The sequence below is a fragment of the Prionailurus viverrinus genome, chromosome A3 (assembly GCF_022837055.1).
Source record: "Prionailurus viverrinus isolate Anna chromosome A3, UM_Priviv_1.0, whole genome shotgun sequence".
Lineage (NCBI taxonomy): Eukaryota > Metazoa > Chordata > Mammalia > Carnivora > Felidae > Prionailurus > Prionailurus viverrinus.
In genome coordinates, this window is record NC_062563.1 from 22,977,910 (window position 1) to 22,993,152 (window position 15,243).

At 50.1% G+C, this 15,243-nt stretch overlaps 1 protein-coding gene across 5 annotated transcripts in view; it reads right to left on the reverse strand.

Moving 5' to 3' along the window:
• Window positions 1–15,243, reverse strand: part of DLGAP4 (DLG associated protein 4) — an 86,835-nt gene that overhangs the window by 39,895 nt on the left and 31,697 nt on the right. Inside the window, exon 1 of one of the 5 annotated variants that reach the window (XM_047851715.1) lies at window positions 10,673–12,239. The exons of the other annotated variants lie outside the window; for them this stretch is intronic. Within the exon in view, the coding sequence (XP_047707671.1) occupies window positions 10,673–10,733 (61 nt within the window). The 5' untranslated portion in view covers window positions 10,734–12,239. Of the gene's footprint in view, window positions 1–10,672; window positions 12,240–15,243 lie in introns of those variants that run through there. 5 annotated transcript variants of the gene reach the window in all.

Consider the following 15,243-nt stretch of genomic DNA (forward strand, 5'->3'; position numbering starts at 1 on the left):
CCCAGACGGTGCACAGTCATCATTTGCCAGTTAAATTTTAGAGGTGGGGCAAGTGCCCCAGAGACCCAAGTTGTGGGACCTGGCCAGCATTGCCTCTTCCAAGATGTGACTGCGGCCCTTCCTGGCCCTGGGAGATATTCCACATGCCATAGTTTATAATAACATAGCACACAGGTCCAACTTTTTCATCCACTCACTCTGGAAAACTTTTCAGCCCAGGAAGCTAGAGAGTGAACATCCCCTGAGTGTGACCATCTCCTCCAGCTGGTCCTTACACACATTTTCAAAGACCCCGAGTGAAATACCTGCTGAGCCACAGCAATGTGTGCACACTGAGCCACTGCCCCCGGGGGCCACGTGCTTCCCTGCCCCCAGCTTGGCCATGCCAATCCCTCAAGCTCAGGCTTAGACAGGAGCCAGTTGTGCAATGCCTCCTCCGTGCAGCCTGCCCCCGGCCCCAGACATCCAGCCCAGCCTCCTGCCCCACAGCACACAAGTCCTTGTTTCTTCTAAGAAGAAGCTCCCTTTGTCTCATTTCTGCCTTCTGCTTCAAGATTTTATCCAGCAAACTCTTATCAGGTCAGAATGAATTTATTTCTACATTGTGTTTTTTAACATCAAGATGTAATAAGATGGCCAAATAGAGCTTCAAACACTCAGTGGAATGACTGTGACTCCCATCTCCCAAGAGTTATAGATGCAGCAACCCCAGGAAGTTAGCCCCACTGCAAGTGCCTTGGAGGCCTGGCACAACCCTTGTGTTGCAGGCAACCAGGGGTCCAAGCTTGGCAGGGGAGCTGAAGAAGAGGCCTAGACTCCTGAAGAGGAGTGGATGTGGGGGGCCACAGATAGCACGAGAGCTATGGCAGCAGGCTTCACAGAAGAGGCAGTGGGGCCCTCTTAAGCCCCACGTGAGCGGACAGAGCTGGCCTTGGAGCCAGAGCCGCCTCAACTCCCTTTGCTGGCTCTGCCAGGCTTAGGAAAGGGCTCGTCAAAGGAAGGGCTGAGGGCCTAGAAGATCCCATTCCCTCTCTCACCGATGAGCAACCTGTGAAACCACACAGCTAAATCAGGCCACTCATTTGTGTGCTATGGTGAAAAACAGAACTCAAAGCTCTCACTTACCAGCCTCAAATTCCTCCCTTCTTCCCTGTTTCTTCCCCAGAAGCCGGGGAAGTTGGAAGGGAATTCTGAGCAGCTGGGTCAGGATCAGGGACAGACTGCCCTCTCAGAGCCACTTTCCTGTTGACAACCCGTGTGACCCCCACTCTCCCACTGTGTCAGTCTGGAAGCCACCTCCCTCACTGTGCCCCAAGAGTCAGCAATGTCAAACTTTAATTTCAAACTCCACTAAGAGGGCCTGGCAGCACCTCTTACCCCCCAAATCCTCCTGGGAACCCCCCACCACTCCCCACAACCAGCTGTTTCCTAACTGCCTTTCTTATCTGTTCCTCTCCCCATGACCTAGAGCCAGCCTCCCCTGGACCACCCACACCGCTCCTCCCTGGTCCCCCAACCTCCTGTCCTGCCTTTCCAGTACCTCCTCCACCCTGGCGGGCCATTTGCGAAGTCCAGCCACATCATTACTTGGTTTGAAACCTTTCAATGGTGCCAAGTCCCAGTGAGTGGACTTGGAACAAACCCTTCAGTGGGGGCATTCAAGGCCTCTGGAATCTACACCTGTTTCAAATCCCAAAACCCATAGGAGCCAAGAGGACACAAAGGCGGTACACTGGGGAAGACAAAGCCACATAGCTCAGGGAGCCCTGGCCCTGCCTTGGAGTCTTGTCCAGAAACCAGGATGCACTCCTGTGGGTAATGGTTCCAATACTAAAAGCAGACCTACACTGAGCACTGACTAAGCCTGGCCTGAGCAAACTCTTCACATATAGTCAATCCTCCTGTAACTATGAATTCACCTCCTTGATAAAATTTATTTGTAACCCCAAAATCAATAGTCACAGGGGGTTTGTGGTCACTCTCAGACACGCACAGAGGAAAAGTTGAGTCACCCAATGCACAAGGTTCCCGGCTAAGGTTGAACAGGTGACTCTCTCTGCCTTCTTGTTTCGGCTCTCACACTGTTAACAAGTGTCCATTTCCTGGTCCATTTAGTGCTATGTTTTTCCATTTTTGTACTTTTTATTGGTGATTCTCTATTTAAAATGCCCCCAAGTATAGTGCTGAAGTGCTATCTAGCGTTCCTGAGTGCAAGAAGGCTGTGATATGCCTACGGAGAAAACGCGTGGCAGATAAGCCTTGTTCAGGTGTGAGTTATAGTGCTACTGGCCAATTCAGTGTTAATAAATCATCAGTACATTAAATAAGGTATCTTTAAACAGACACACACAAAACAATATACGTACTGATTAGTTGGTGAAAATGTGCAGGGCCTCTATTTCCCATAGGAGCAATGGTTCAGTATTCATTAATTCAGTGTTTGTCAGATTTTATGAATATAACTACTATGAATAATGAGAATGGATGGTACCTTAGCCAACTGAAGCCTCAAAATGGGTACATGTGAGGTAGCTCTGTCATTGCCCATTTTACAGGTGAGGCTCAGAGAGGCGAAATGACTTGCCTTATCTCACCTCCCAGCTAGGCAGAGCTGGGGCTGGGGCTTAAACTCAGGCTGCCTGAAGGTTGACTATTACCCTATGCCCCCCACCCACTGCACTAACTGGGTAAGGCTCCTCATGTGGAGGAGCAGCCTTGGACACATCAGTTATTTTACCCAGAAAATGGGATGCAATATCCAGTATGCCCTGAGTAGGAGTCAAACAGATGAGAGACAGGAAGCTCTGTAATCATAGCTGGGCCCCTGCAACTACTGTTACCAATGTTTCTGGATTAAGGAGAGAATGATCACCTCCTGGGGAAACAAGCTGGGGGCCTGTCAGGAAGACATTAAGACTGACTGATTGGATCTAGAAGGATGGACCATAGTCACCGAGTGGCAAGGAAATGCCTTCACATCGAGGCATCCTCTGTGAGCAAAGGAGCAGGACAGCCCCCAAGGCATGTGAAGAGCGATGTGGGCAGGGCACAGCTTGGTAAAGTAGAATTCAGGTAATGTAACTGGTAAAGGGAAGACAGGGACCAAGGCAAGGAGGCTGAAGAGAGGGCTGTCTCCTCTCAGACAGGGTCCTCTGCTTCCTGGGGCCGCTTGGACAGCAGGAACAGTGGCATCTTCCTCCTACCCACAGCAGCCCTCATAAAGTCCCCCCAAAACTGGACCATGGTTGGAGGGTTTCACAGCACCAGACCTGAAAGCAGCCAGAAGGGCGTATCACCTCCTATCTCAATAGCCCAGTGCACCAGGCAGCTCCATGTGCACTGCCAAGGCCATCTCAAGCTGAGAGCCTCCAGAATGAATCTGAATCCTTTCCTCCTCCACAGTGGCCTTGCTCTCTGAGAGAGAGGACCTCATGCGCTCGATTACACTCCAGAAGCCTTGGAATGCCCCCCTTACCACCCACCTCCATCTGCAAGGCCTTGCCCCTCCCCTACAAAAGCACATTTTGTAGAGACTGGCTTCCCTCTATCCCCCCGGCTTGGTCTAGGCTTCCATCTTCTGCCCTCTGGCCTCCCTGCTTTGTCAGTGGTTCAGCACACCCACAGCCCCTCTCCCAACAGCAGCAGCCTGAGGAATTTTTTTAAAGTACAAATTGGATTACTTCCTTCCCTTTCTAAAGCCTTCAAAGGCTCCCCACTCCATGAAGAATAGAAGGCACACTCCTCACGTTGGCCTACAATAACTGGCCCCTGCCACCCCCATCTCTAGCCTCAGTTCCTAGACTTTCCCCTTGCTCATTCTACTCCTGCTGCACTAGCCTCTTTGCTCTTCCTCAGACACTCCAGGCACATGCCCACCTGAGGGCCCTTGAACCTGCTCTTCCTGGCCTGAAATGATCCCCACCTCATCTTTGCATGTCTACCCCTTCCCATTTGATCTGAGGACCTCTCTGACCGCCCTGTCTAAAGCTTTCAGCTTTGAGAACCCCATTTGTTTTCATTCAAGTGTTAACCAACTTACTGATTTACTTGTTTTTTGTCTCTCTCCTACCAGAAAGAGCTCCTGACTAACATAGGTTCTTAAGGGTAGAGACCCTAAATATCTTATATAATTACAATGCTTTCCCAGCACCAGGCCAGTACATGGCTGGGTTCTAGAAATATTTATTGAATAAATGAACAAATCTCTATTTGACAGTTGGGTACACTGAGGCTCAAGGAAGAATGATTTACTCCTGATTCTGAGTTGGAATCTAATGCCCAGGACCAGGGCCTTGAGCTTTTAGGTGAGCCCCCCAACACCCACCCCGCCCCCACCCCCCCCTGCCTCCACCACCCCCCCCGCCCCCACTACAGGAACACAGTCTGTTGTGAAGTAAAGCCTTGAGTAAGTCTGCTTGAAGTTGGGCAATGAGGCCGTGGTAATAAGAGCTCAATAAACCCTAAGGAATGGGTATCAGAAATTGAAAATAACCATTCCTAAAAGCTGGCAGAGAAAGAAAGCAAGCAGCACTTCCAGCAACATTTTCCAGTGAGGGCGTATTACAAGTACATATTTAAAAGAATCATTACTGAATGAGTCCTGGCCAGGTGCTACTTTGTTCCAGACATAGGCCTGGGAGGGGAGATAATTATCACTGACGTTTTATAGAGGAGGGAATAGGCTTCTTACTTTGAAGAGTGGCAGTGCAGAAAAGCTCTGCTCTGTGAGGCCAAGGTACCAGGTTCTAGACTCAACACTGGATGTGGTGGGCATCGGACCTGAACCTTTACGGGCCTTGGTTTCCCCAGCTGTCAACTAAGTGGATTGACCTAGAATGGGGGTCACAAGTTCAAATGTCTATAGGAGATTGGTTATCTAACTCCTCTGGTCCACAGCTGCTTGTGGAGACCTGGGTGAGAGAAGTCAGAAATCTGGACTTAAAAATAATAATAATAATAATAATAATAAAACCTTCAAATGTTGGAGTTAGTTCATTCAAAGTTTTAAAAAACACAGTACAGTACCTGCCTGCCACCTAGTGTAGCCTGTGGCACACGTGACTATGTGGACTTTGTGACTGCTGGAGCAGCTGTCCTCAGACCTTGCTTTTTCTGGAGCTCTAGCCCCTCTCCCCCAGCTCTCAGGAAGGCTGTCTGTGAGGGCCTCCCCCTTGGAAAGGAAGGAGGCCCTTGGGAACCTTGAAATTAAGGCAGCCAGGAGGTACTTGTGCTGGCATCTCCAGTCTGGCTTGGTGAAAACAGAGAAAGCCCCTTCTGGTGGGCAGACTGGGTCTGGTTCCAGACTCTTGGCACCAGGGCACAGGTGGTGGGAGAGCCCTGCCCAGAGTACAGATGGCCAACCCCCTTCATGGGCCTGGAGTGGCTGCCTGGGAGGGACCTGCTTGGTGGCAACTCCCCTCCCTCTGCCCCCGGAGACAGCTGCTCCTCAGAAGCACTGTTTGCACCCCAGCTAAGGGCAAGGGTGTGAGAGGGTTCTGTCCTGACATGTCCAGGCCTGAGGGGCTGGAGGGAGGGTTAAGGGGCTAGAGGCAGTCCAGTGCTGTCCAGATGGACCCAGAGTTCAGGTCAGCTGGGTCTCTGGGCTGGAAGACTTCATGTGCTCCGGGGCATCTCCCCTGGCTGAGGGTGGCCGTGAGCTGGCCCAGCATGAGGCACTTTAACTTCTCAGCTCATCACCTCACCAGGCCTACCATTCCCGTTTCAAAGAGGAAAAAAGGGAAGCTCAGAAGAAGTGAGCAGCGCAAGGTCACATGGCCAGTGAGTGGGAAAGCCAGGATCTGTGCTCAGCCTTTTTGATTCCAGAGCCAGTGTTCGTGGCTACAACTTCACCACACAGCCCAGGGCTGGAGTTCGGCGGCACCTAGCAGGGCCTGGCTGAGATCCTGGCCAGGCCAATTCCCCAGTCAGGACCTAGACAGGCTCCCATTTCCTGGATCCTCAAGCGGGGTGTGACGATTTCCTGAGTGGGCTAGAAGGTGGCAGCCTCTGGCTCTGCTAGCCATGGGGGGCAGAGGCCTGGCGCACCCTGGACCAGAACCCCCAGCACACGGAAGGAAAAGGTACACCCCAACCCCTGCCTGTGACCACTGCTGCCAGCGGCCCCCTTCCTCAGGCCCTTCTCCAGATGTGTGGTCCCAGATGCTCTGGCCCTCTCACCACAGATACCAGAAACGTCCACATCGGCTTCCTAGTCACCCAGGACTTCCTCATCTTGGCTCCTACAGTTTCAAAGTGAAGCTCAGAGAGGTGAGGCCGCCTTTCCCAGGTCACACAGCCGGTCAAAGGGGTGCTGGGATTAGAAATGAGGATGTGGAGCCTCCAAACTCCAACGTCCTAGGAGATAGTAATGCCAGTAATTTTCAAACCAGGCTCTGAGGGCCCACAAGGGGGAACTGAGGAAGGCTTTTGGACTTTCATCCCACCCTAGGTTCCTCAGAGCAGCTCCCGTTTTCCTTTTTTTGTTCCCCATCTGGAATTCCCACACAGTACCTGGAGACCCACCCCACTACTGCAACCTCCTCACAGTACAAACAAGGAAACTGAGGATCAGAAAGGCACATGTGCTGAGCATCAAGTGGCAGAGCAGGGACCCCTGTCCGGGGCTCTAAGTGTGGATGTGTTCCCTCTTCTCCCCAGACTGAGAAAGGAAGATGCCTTCACATTCCCAGCCTGGAGACCACCCGCTCCAGGCATTCAGGGAGGCAGCCACCTGTGTGGAGCCCTATACCTCCTTCAGCCTCTGACCAGGGGACCCCAAATGGCATGCCGTTTCCAAAATCCATTTCCACCATTACTGCAACAGTATCCAGTGAGCAACCTGTCGGGCAACATTCACTCTTTGCCATTCTTCCTTTCTTTTTTTTTTTTAATTTTAAAAAAGCTCTATATCTGGCATGGGGCTGAAACTTAAAGTCACACGCTCCACTGACTGAGCCAGTCAGGCGCCCCACCCCTTGTCCATGCTGTGTTGGAATCTGCACAAACATCGTCTTGTCCCTTGTCCATGCTGTGTTGGAATCTGCCACAAACATCGTCTTGTCGTCTTACTTATCCTCCGAGACCTGCCTGCAGAGTCAGCTCTGCCAACAGCTGTGCTCAGAGGCTCCTGCCCTACCCCCCAGGACACCTATGACCACCACCCCTGGGAGTCTGAGCTTTAAAGAGATGCCAGTTTCCAAGCTGCAGTTATTGAATCATGACTTTCCTGTTGTATCTCAAAGTTATAACTGGTAGTAGAGGGTGCTGCTGAGTAGACGATATTCAGAGTTACAGGGCTGCTGTTGCCCCACTTCAGTGTAAAAACCTGATGTAACAGCCTCTTGTCTGGTCTAGTGGGGAGTGGGGAGCCGGGGTGGAGAATCCAAGGTTTGGCTTTTCAAATATGGTCTCTAGCAAGTGAAACTCACTGTTGCCTTTCCAAGGTCTCAGGGGCCCAGTCTGGGAAGTACTACTTAGCAAATGCCTTAAAAAAAAAAAAAAAAAAAAAAACCAAACACCCTCACTTCTGGAGGGCTGACGTCAAACCCTGGTGATGGGTCACAGAAGCCCGGCTTTTTACAGGCTGCCACAGGCCCCTGTGTCCTGTGTGTAGAGCCGGACACTGCTGCCCTGCGCACCTGGATTGTTGGCCTCTTTCATCATTCTGAATGACCAAGAGGATCCCAGAATAGAAAAAAGGTGTTAACAGGCTCATTCACTGTGACAGGTGGCATATCGGGTGACAGAATCAGAGCCAGGAACCCTGGGCAGCTGAGAGATGGGATGAAACAGTACAGAACTGAATGGGGAAAACCTTGAGTTCAGGTCAGGTCAGCACTGGCAATGTTGCCTGCCCTGGTGCCAGAGACCTAAGAAGGGAGAGGGCCTAGTCCTCAGAGCTTATATTAAGATTTTGATCCCAAGTTAGACAGTTACGTAAGAAAGCAGCGCATGTGGAAAAATGCCTTAGCGACTCCAGCTGACCACAGACACGGTGTGAGGCTGCACTAACAGAGAAAGGACCAGGGCGGGGTGCAGCCCCACTGAACTCCGGTTGTGGGTAATGTTGGCAATTCTGGACAAGGGGCATTGACCAAATGGAACCCGATGAGAAGAAGGCAACCTGTGTGGGGAGAATTCCCACTGTGACAAATCCATCCTGTTATGACAAATGGTTACTTTACAGCAGGGAAGCCACACATTGGGTCCCGGGCAGTAGGATCCAGGATGAGTAAGTCCTTGTCCTGAAGAAACTCGCACTAAAATGCCAAGGTGGCAAAGAAATGCCTCCTGGGCGTAGCCACATGGAACACTGCCACATGGAGCACTGCGTGAGAAAGCCAGGGACTGACTGAACAAGAGTGCTGTGACTGATTAGTGATGTCTGTCAAAGATATGCCACAAGTGGGGTATGATACACGTGCACCATGAGTCATGTCTAGTTCAACGTGAGGAGAGCTGGGAGAGACTGGGATAGTGGTCTGGAAAAGAAAGCCAATTCAGAAAAGTATGGCTACTATCTTCAAATATCTAGAAGACTGTCACACATATATGTGCTCCAGGTTATCACACTACAACCAGAGTGGGGACAGGAAGGTGAGGTTGTTGAGGGGAAACATGTTGCATTATAAGGAGGCACTTTCTAAAGGGCAGAGCTGCCCAGGAGAGTTCAGCCAGGCTACACACAGGCATGATGGCTGCTGGGAGAAGACACAAGCCCTCGTGGGTGTGACCTTTCAGATTCCATCCAAGCCTGAGATATTTGTCCTCTCTTTGCCCTCCTATTTCACACCCAGTTGTGGATGTGACATCAGACAGCATTTGTGTGTGTGTGTGTGTGACACTCATACCTCAAACTTGTTTTGTTTTGTTTTGTTTTTTGCATCCAGAGAATCATTATCAATAAGCAGAAAAGACACAGGAGAATGTTCATTCAGCCTAGCTACAAGGGAAATGATGTGAGGACTAACACCAGGGCCTTGGCACAGATGGGGCTTAAAACGCCTTCCTCTGGGAAAACTAGCAGCACAGAGGCCCTACCTGAGATGATGAACCCATCCTCAGAAAAGGAGATTAGCCCACACTTGCCACCCCTCCCCCACGACATACCTGCTTCTGAGCTACAAGAGCAGCTGTGCACTAGGAGTCTGAGCGTGTGAGCACTGGCTCTGCACTCACTCACCGCACCACTTAGGCTCCTGGGCCTCAGTTTCTCTCATCCATAAAATGTCAACAACACGGACTTGCCCTGCCCACTGCCCTGGGATGGCTGTGAGGGGGTCTCGAGTAGATAGGTGGGAAAGGGCTTGATGGAGTCCCACATAGCTGTTGCCCAATCTCAGCCCCACCAAGGCACTCCTCAGGCCAAGGGCTGGGGCAGGAAGATTCAGTGCCCTGAGGACCCACAGCCGTCCACCCTCTCCATGCCACACTTGCATCACCATCTGATAGTTTTGGGTGGTGACCACTCTCTGCACCCTCTTTAAGCCAACACAGGTCACAGCTTAATTATTCAGCTTCCGGGCCTTTGCACTGACTGCTCCCTGCCTGCAACACCCTACCTCCTCCCTCGTTCTGCCTCCTCCTCCAGATCTCAGCTCCAGCATTACTCCCTCCAAGAAGCCTTCCCTGACGGGCTCCAGCTCCATCCTGGCTCCCTTGCTGGGTCAACATCCCATGTTTAGATGTGCTACTGGCCCTCGCCACCACACTGTTTTATAGGCCTGTTTGCTTTTCTGCTTCTCCCTTTAGACCCTGAGCTCCCTGAAGGCAGTGACTATGTGGTTTCCATCCCTGTAACCTCAACTTCAGCCCAGAAAAGGTGCCCAGGCAAATGTCTGCTGACACTTAGGAGGTAGGACCCTGCTTCTGACTTTACCCCAAAACTACTACAGACCTTCGGGGCCTTCCCCCTGGAAGAAGACTGTGAGGACACAGCAAGTAGAGAAAAATCTGTAAGAAGTGACTTGGCAAGCAGGAGACAGAGGCGCTGGGACAAGTCGTGACTACAGCGTGACTACAAGTCCTCCTCACGCCCCCATAGCCCTCCCTACTCGATTTTTCTCCCAACCACCTCTGAAAGCACAATATGGTAACATTTGGGAAGATCTCTTTGAAAGAACACCTACCCAAGTGAAGGTCACCCACCCTGCCCAGAGAACCCTGCCCCCACAATGGCAGTGTAAGAAGTAGGTGAATATTAGTGGCTGATACTCATAATTACCAGTGGTATTTATTGTCTGCTCAGGAATCGGTGGCTACTGCAGTGGCCCAGTCACTGTCCGAGGTCCTTACACCTGCATCTTATATTTGATCCCAGCGAGGAGATGTTCTCACCATCTCCCCTTGTGCTGCTGAAGAAATGGAGGCTCAGAGAGGTTGAGGGACCTGCTCAGTGTCACACGGCAAATCATGTGTTATCTGTTAAGTGAGTGCAAACCCTACAGGTTTCAATCTCCAGAACCCAAACTTCACAGCATCCAGTATGACAAGTAGTAAAAACACAACTTCATGACAAGCCAGACTGCCACACAAAATCCTACAAAGCTTAGAAGCCGCTGTAGAAACACAAGTTCGGTCTTCTCCTGCTGCTGGTAGAGTCTCACTAGAGTGCACCTCCACAAAGACCTCAAGCCCAAACCAGCACCCAAGGGCTGAAGAAAGTGGACTTTACCTTGACAGCTTCTACCCCTCTGGGAGCTACTGTGCCTCGATGTTTTTGCAAGCATACTCATCACACCTCCCCAGGCTTTGCGCTGTCCTGCCAGACCCTTTTCCACTCTCACAAAGAGACCTGTGACATCACCTGCCCCTGAAACAGTCCCTTCCCCTGCCAGGATTGCTGCACATCTGTAAAAGCTGGGGAGTCTACTAGGTTGGAAATGGCACAGGTTGCACTGAGTGTGCTATTTCTCGTTGACTGGTAGTACCCGCCTGTGTTAAGAAGGATTCTGACGCTGTGCCCGGGCTCAGTGGGAACGCTGGGATTGACTGATGCAGACCGCCATGGGCCTAGTATGGGAAGTAACTGCAAAGAGCAAGGTATTTGTTGTCCCCGGGCCAGATGATCACCACAGAAATGCTCTATTCCCATGGTGCACAATCACTGTCCTTGACTCCCCACTGAAAACCTTAATCCCTCATCCTCCCCTGTAGGACCATCAACAACAGAGTTTCTTGGGCAATGTTTAAAATCCAGTAAGATAGGAAAGCAACTATTTGTTTCACAGTCTCCTCACCCTCAAAAGACTGACCAATAAGGAACCCTCAACAGCTGCAATTTGTGAGGGTGGCTGGTTTTCAGCCCCATGTGGTCACTTAAGTGCTGAATGACCTCGGGCCAGTCACTTCTAAGTCTCTGCTTCTTCTGTAAAATGGGGATCAGGAGCCTTATTTGCCTTGCCTTTAACCACATTTGAACACGGTGCTAGGATCCTCAAGACTGCAAAAGGAAGTCCATTATCTGTCTCACCGATTTTGGGATGTCCACATGACAGGAAGTATTTGTCCCATTTCTCAGAGGAGGAAGCTGAGGCTGAGAGAGGTGGACAGACTTGGCCCAAATCCCACAGCAAGTAAGTAGTTAAGGAACTGTGCCTGGGTCCTATAATTAAATCCACAGCCTTCCCCGTCCTATTATTCCACCTCCACAGGGGGGCTGTGGCTAGGCTCCATGCAGCCACCATGGGCTTTGGAACCATGGCCACCTATGTGGAGAAAGCCCTCCCAGGAGATGATCAGTCTTTTAACAACTATGCTGGAACATGAGCACATGAAACTGTGAGTTGCAGTGTGCATTAACTGGGAGAATTAATCACCACCCAAAGACTTAATTATTCAGAGATATTACCCCCCTTCCAATACATTCTCTTAAAATGGGCCTGTGAATGAGGCACCCAGAGTGGTTGAATTCAGAGACAAAGTAGAATGGTGGTTGCCGCCAGGGGCTGGGTGGAGGGAGGAATGGACAGCGGTTGTTTAATGCGTGAAGAATTTCAGTTTTGCAAGATGAAAAGAGTTCTGGAGAAGAATGGTGGTAAAATAATGTGAGTGTACTTAATGACACTGAACTGTACACTTAAAAATAGGGAAGATGGTAAATTGTTATGTGCATTTTATCCCAATTTTTTAAAAAGGGGAGGCTAGTGAGGAGTCCACTGAGGAATTCTCTACCAATAAGCCCCAAATATCAACTTGCTGTTTTACACCCCAAATCCAAAAGTCACAAAGTAAAATATTTAAAACACTTATAACATGAGGGCCACCTGGGTGGCTCCATTGGTTGGGTGTCTGACTTTGGCTCAGGTCACGATCTCACGGTTTGTGAGTTCAAGCCCTGCGTCGGGCTCTGTGCTGACAGCTCAGAGTCTGGAGCCTGCTTTGGATTCTGTGTCTCCCTCTCTCTCTCTGCCCCTCCCTGACTTGTGCTCTGTCTCTGTCTCTCAAAAGTAAATAAATAAATGTAAAAAAAAATTGAAAAAAACTTATAACATGAATGTTTAAAATTTCAACTTTGAGTTAAATGTGTTTGTGAGAAGGGGCTGATCTATAATCTGCCTACAATCTCCTTCCCGACATTCAAGAAAGGGAAATAAAAAGAAAGAATTCAGGGGCACCTCGGTTGAGCATCCGATTCTTGATTTTGGGTCAGGTCACGATCCCACAAGCCTGGGATGGAGCCCTGCATCGGCACAGAGCCTGCTTAAGATACTCTCTCTCTCTCTCTTTCTCTCTCTCTCCCTCCCTCCCTCTGCTCCTGCCCTGCGCCCATGCACACTTCTCTCTTTAAAAAAAAAAAAAAAAAAAAAAAAAAAAGAAAAAGAAAAAGAAAAAGAAAAAGAACGAACTATAAATAACATTGTAGAAAATAAGGGGAAAACGGTCATTCTAATCTCATCGCCTGGACACAATTACTATTATGGCATTCCATACCAAAACTTTTCAAGTTTATTTATTTTGAGAGAGAGAGAGTGGGTGGACACAGATGAAGGGTAGAGAGAGAAGGAGAGACAGAATCCCAAGCAGGCTCCACGCTGTCAGCGCAGGGCCAGATGCAGAGCTTGAACTTATGAAGCGAACCATGAGATCATGACCTGAGCTGAAATAAAGAGTTGGATGCTCAACCAACTGAGCCACTCAGGAGCCCCATACGACACTTTTTAACTGTGATCATTTTAGAGTTGCAACCTTGCTAAAAATAGAAACTTCTGCTTTGGCCTTCTTACACAGAAGTAGTGTGGTAGAATAAAAAGAACGGTGAACCAAAACTTCAAATCTTGGGGCGCCTGGGTGGCTCAGTCGGTTGAGCGTCCGACTTCGTTCAGGTCATTATCTCAGACTCCATGAGTTCGAGCCCCGCGTCAGGCTCTGTGATGACAGCTCAGAGCCTGGAGCCTGCTTCAGACTCTGTGTCTCCCTCTCTCTCTGCCCCTCCCCTGCTCATGCTCTGTCTCTCTCTGTCTCAAAAATCAATAAAAACATTAAAAAATAAATTTAAAAAATTAAAAAAAACCTTCAAATCTTGATTAAGCTGTGTGACTTTGGGCAAGTCACTTAGCCTTTCTGTTGTATTACCTCTAAAAACAGCAATAGGGGCGCCTGGGTGGCGCAGTCGGTTAAGCGTCCGACTTCAACCAGGTCACGATCTCGCGGTCCGTGAGTTCGAGCCCCGCGTCAGGCTCTGGGCTGATGGCTCAGAGCCTGGAGCCTGTTTCCGATTCTGTGTCTGCCTCTCTCTCTGCCCCTCCCCCGTTCGTGCTCTGTCTCTCTCTGTCCCAAAAATAAATAAACGTTGAAAAAAAAAATTAAAAAAAAATAAACTAAAATAAAAACAGCAATAACTGCAACCTGCAACAAACTGCCAACAGAAGCAACAAAACCTGTGAACCATGAGGTGGCATGTGAAAGGAAATTAGCAATAAATAGGGAGCGCTGAAGAACCCTTTTCTTGAGGACTTAGGATCAGTATGAAAACCAATCAGAAGGTCAGTATTTGGGAGTTCTGATCTTAATTTAAAAAAACAAAAACAACAACACCTCTTGATTCACTGACACTCTGGCTCCTACAGGGCAAGAAAGTTGTTTGCTTCAGAGCAAACAAGGTCACGGAGACTGATGAGGCCCTGCCTGACCTTGCAGACCATTCCAGATATAACAGACCCTCTCCCTGTTCCCTCAATATGCTAAACACTTTCCACCTGAGGGTCCTGAGCCCTGCTGTTCCCAATCTGCCCCTGACTGCCTCTTTCCCACTGGTCACCTCACCTTCCCTGACGTGCCCTCCCCATCCTCAGTTCCCTCTCAGCACCTATTTGTTTCCTTCAAGGCTCTTTATCACAAGCAGAGAGTATCTTGTATATCTGTCACCTTCTTGGATGGGGATTCCAAGCTGAATGGAAGCTCCTTGAGGAAAGAGACCAAGTCTGAACTGTTCCCTACCCTCCTCTGGCTCACCCCTGGCACTCTGAGCACAAGAATGGCTGACTCTTTGGAAAGAGAGGGGGTGGTTGTTTGGAGGTTGGCTTGTGAGGAGGGAGGAATTGGCTGGGATGAACCCAAACCCTCTTCTAATGAGTGTCTCCATACACTTGTTATGCGCGCCCCCTTTGTGGAAACTGCTGGGGCAGCAGTAGCAGAGGCAGCCTGCTGTTACAGGTGCTGTCAGCCAAGTTCCACTCTTCCTACGCTAGCCCAGGCCAAACTGTCCCCAGGCAGGCAGACACCTGTGGACTGCTACCACACCCCTGTGCAGGGCAACACCATATCATGAAGCGCACGAAGCCTGGGAAGGCAAGAAAGTTCCAGGAGAAGCTGGAACTATCATATCTATTCACAGCACACTCAATAATAGGTCCCAGCAGGAAACTGGTCCAAGGAGTGATGACCCTTCAGAGACAAACCCTGGCTCTGAGTGCCTAGTTGACTCTGATGGCCCTCAGCAGGCATTCTAGCTTGATCTCAGCTCTCCTGGCCCTGGGCAGCCAACCCCTGCCATTCCTCCCTGATCCCCTGCCATTCCTCCCTGATTCCCTTCCCCTCCCCTACCCACGGCACCCCCAGACCCCAGGGTATCTTCCTCTCAAAATCTCCACCACCTGGATCCTACCCAGCTTTTGAGGTTTTGAAGGTCACCCTCTCTCTAAAGCCTGCCTCAATTCACCCCAGAGTCCCCATCAGAGCGCTGCACTTGGCAGACGAAACTTGATATCCCTCCAAACACCGCATCTAGTCCACCTACATCTTTCC